We start from the raw sequence: 1178 nt of genomic DNA, 5'->3' as shown, positions 1-1178 counted from the left end.
AAATTTGGTTACAGTCAGCCATTACAGGTTGAAACTGGTTGATGAGATCAAAAGCATCAAAGCACAGTAAAAGAAAGGAGCGACACAAAAATATTTGTACTGAATAAATTAGATTTATTGAGAGACTGACAGCAGAAACCCTTCCAACCCACACCCAATTAGTAATACACTGATGTCAGTGTAGAACTTATTGATACATGAGCAGAGCAACCATAAAAGGCAAAGTACTTGCTTCACTGCTAAAATTCAGGTATGTCGGAGAAATACATCTTGCTTTCTTTGGCTGTAGATAAATATCAGTTCAATGTTTGACGCCTGGGTGACTGGTTCAGCATCATCAAAGATCAGGATCTCCACAAGAACTCAGCAAGGTGGAAGATGCATCTTCCAAACATATCTGTAGGCAGGAAGACAGTCATTGTTCTTCAGGTTGTTCTGTGCACAGAGACTTGATTGAGAGTCCTGCCATCTCCTGGATCCATCGCTTTTTCAGTAGGTGCTATAGCCAAAGCCAGAGCCTGAGCCCCATGGCCTGCAACAGCTGCCACCATAGCCACAGCCCAGGTTGCTGAAGTTGCTGCCTCCGAAGCTGTAGCCCAGGGAGCCATAGCCATTGCATCCATAACCATAGTTGAGGGGAGAGCCGAGGGGCACGACGCAGTTCAGGGGTGTGGCTCTGTAGGTCCTGTGGAAGTTGGTTCCATAGCAAGGATAGCCTGGGAAGTAGCTTCCACAACAGAAGTAACGAGTCATGGTGGCAGGAGCTGAGAAGGATTTGGATAGATTGCAAAGAGCAAGTTACCCAGGTAGGAATGAAGGTCTCCTCCTGCACAGGGCTTTTTATACCTCAAGCTGGTGAGCATGACACGCTCATCTAGACACCTTCCTATTAATTTGCATAAATAACTATATTATTTGCTAGTAAAATGCATATAAAGGAACCCACAGACTCATTGCCCACATTTTGTTAGCTTTTGTTTGCAAAAGAATGTGTTGTATCATCAAAGCCAGTGGCCATCCTTGACACACTGCTGAATTCTTTTCATCAATGTCCTGTAGTTTAACTACCATTCTGAGTGCATCATCTGAGACTCTTCTGATTACAGACTCCTCCCAACTGACATAACTAGACTAAAAAAGTGTTGGCAAAAATGTAACTACTTCTACAGCTTCTTGAA

At 43.7% G+C, this 1178-nt stretch overlaps 1 protein-coding gene across 1 annotated transcript; it reads right to left on the bottom strand.

The window, feature by feature from the left end:
* Positions 1–489: 489 nt before the first annotated feature.
* On the bottom strand, positions 490–753 carry KRTAP7-1 (keratin associated protein 7-1). The gene has a single exon (XM_019730274.2). The coding sequence runs from the start codon at positions 751–753 to the stop codon at positions 490–492; it is 264 nt and encodes an 87-aa protein (XP_019585833.1).
* Positions 754–1178: the final 425 nt, after the last annotated feature.

Source organism: Rhinolophus sinicus, linkage group LG01, assembly GCF_036562045.2.
Source record: "Rhinolophus sinicus isolate RSC01 linkage group LG01, ASM3656204v1, whole genome shotgun sequence".
In the NCBI taxonomy this organism is placed as follows: Eukaryota; Metazoa; Chordata; class Mammalia; order Chiroptera; family Rhinolophidae; genus Rhinolophus; species Rhinolophus sinicus.
Note: the sequence above shows the minus strand (reverse complement) of the source record. Positions and strands in the feature narration are given on the sequence as shown.

Excerpts from the sequence above, each read along its gene's own strand:
- KRTAP7-1 (XM_019730274.2), bottom strand. The coding sequence starts at position 753 with ATGACTCGTTACTTCTGTTGTGGAAGCTACTTCCCAGGCTATCCTTGC.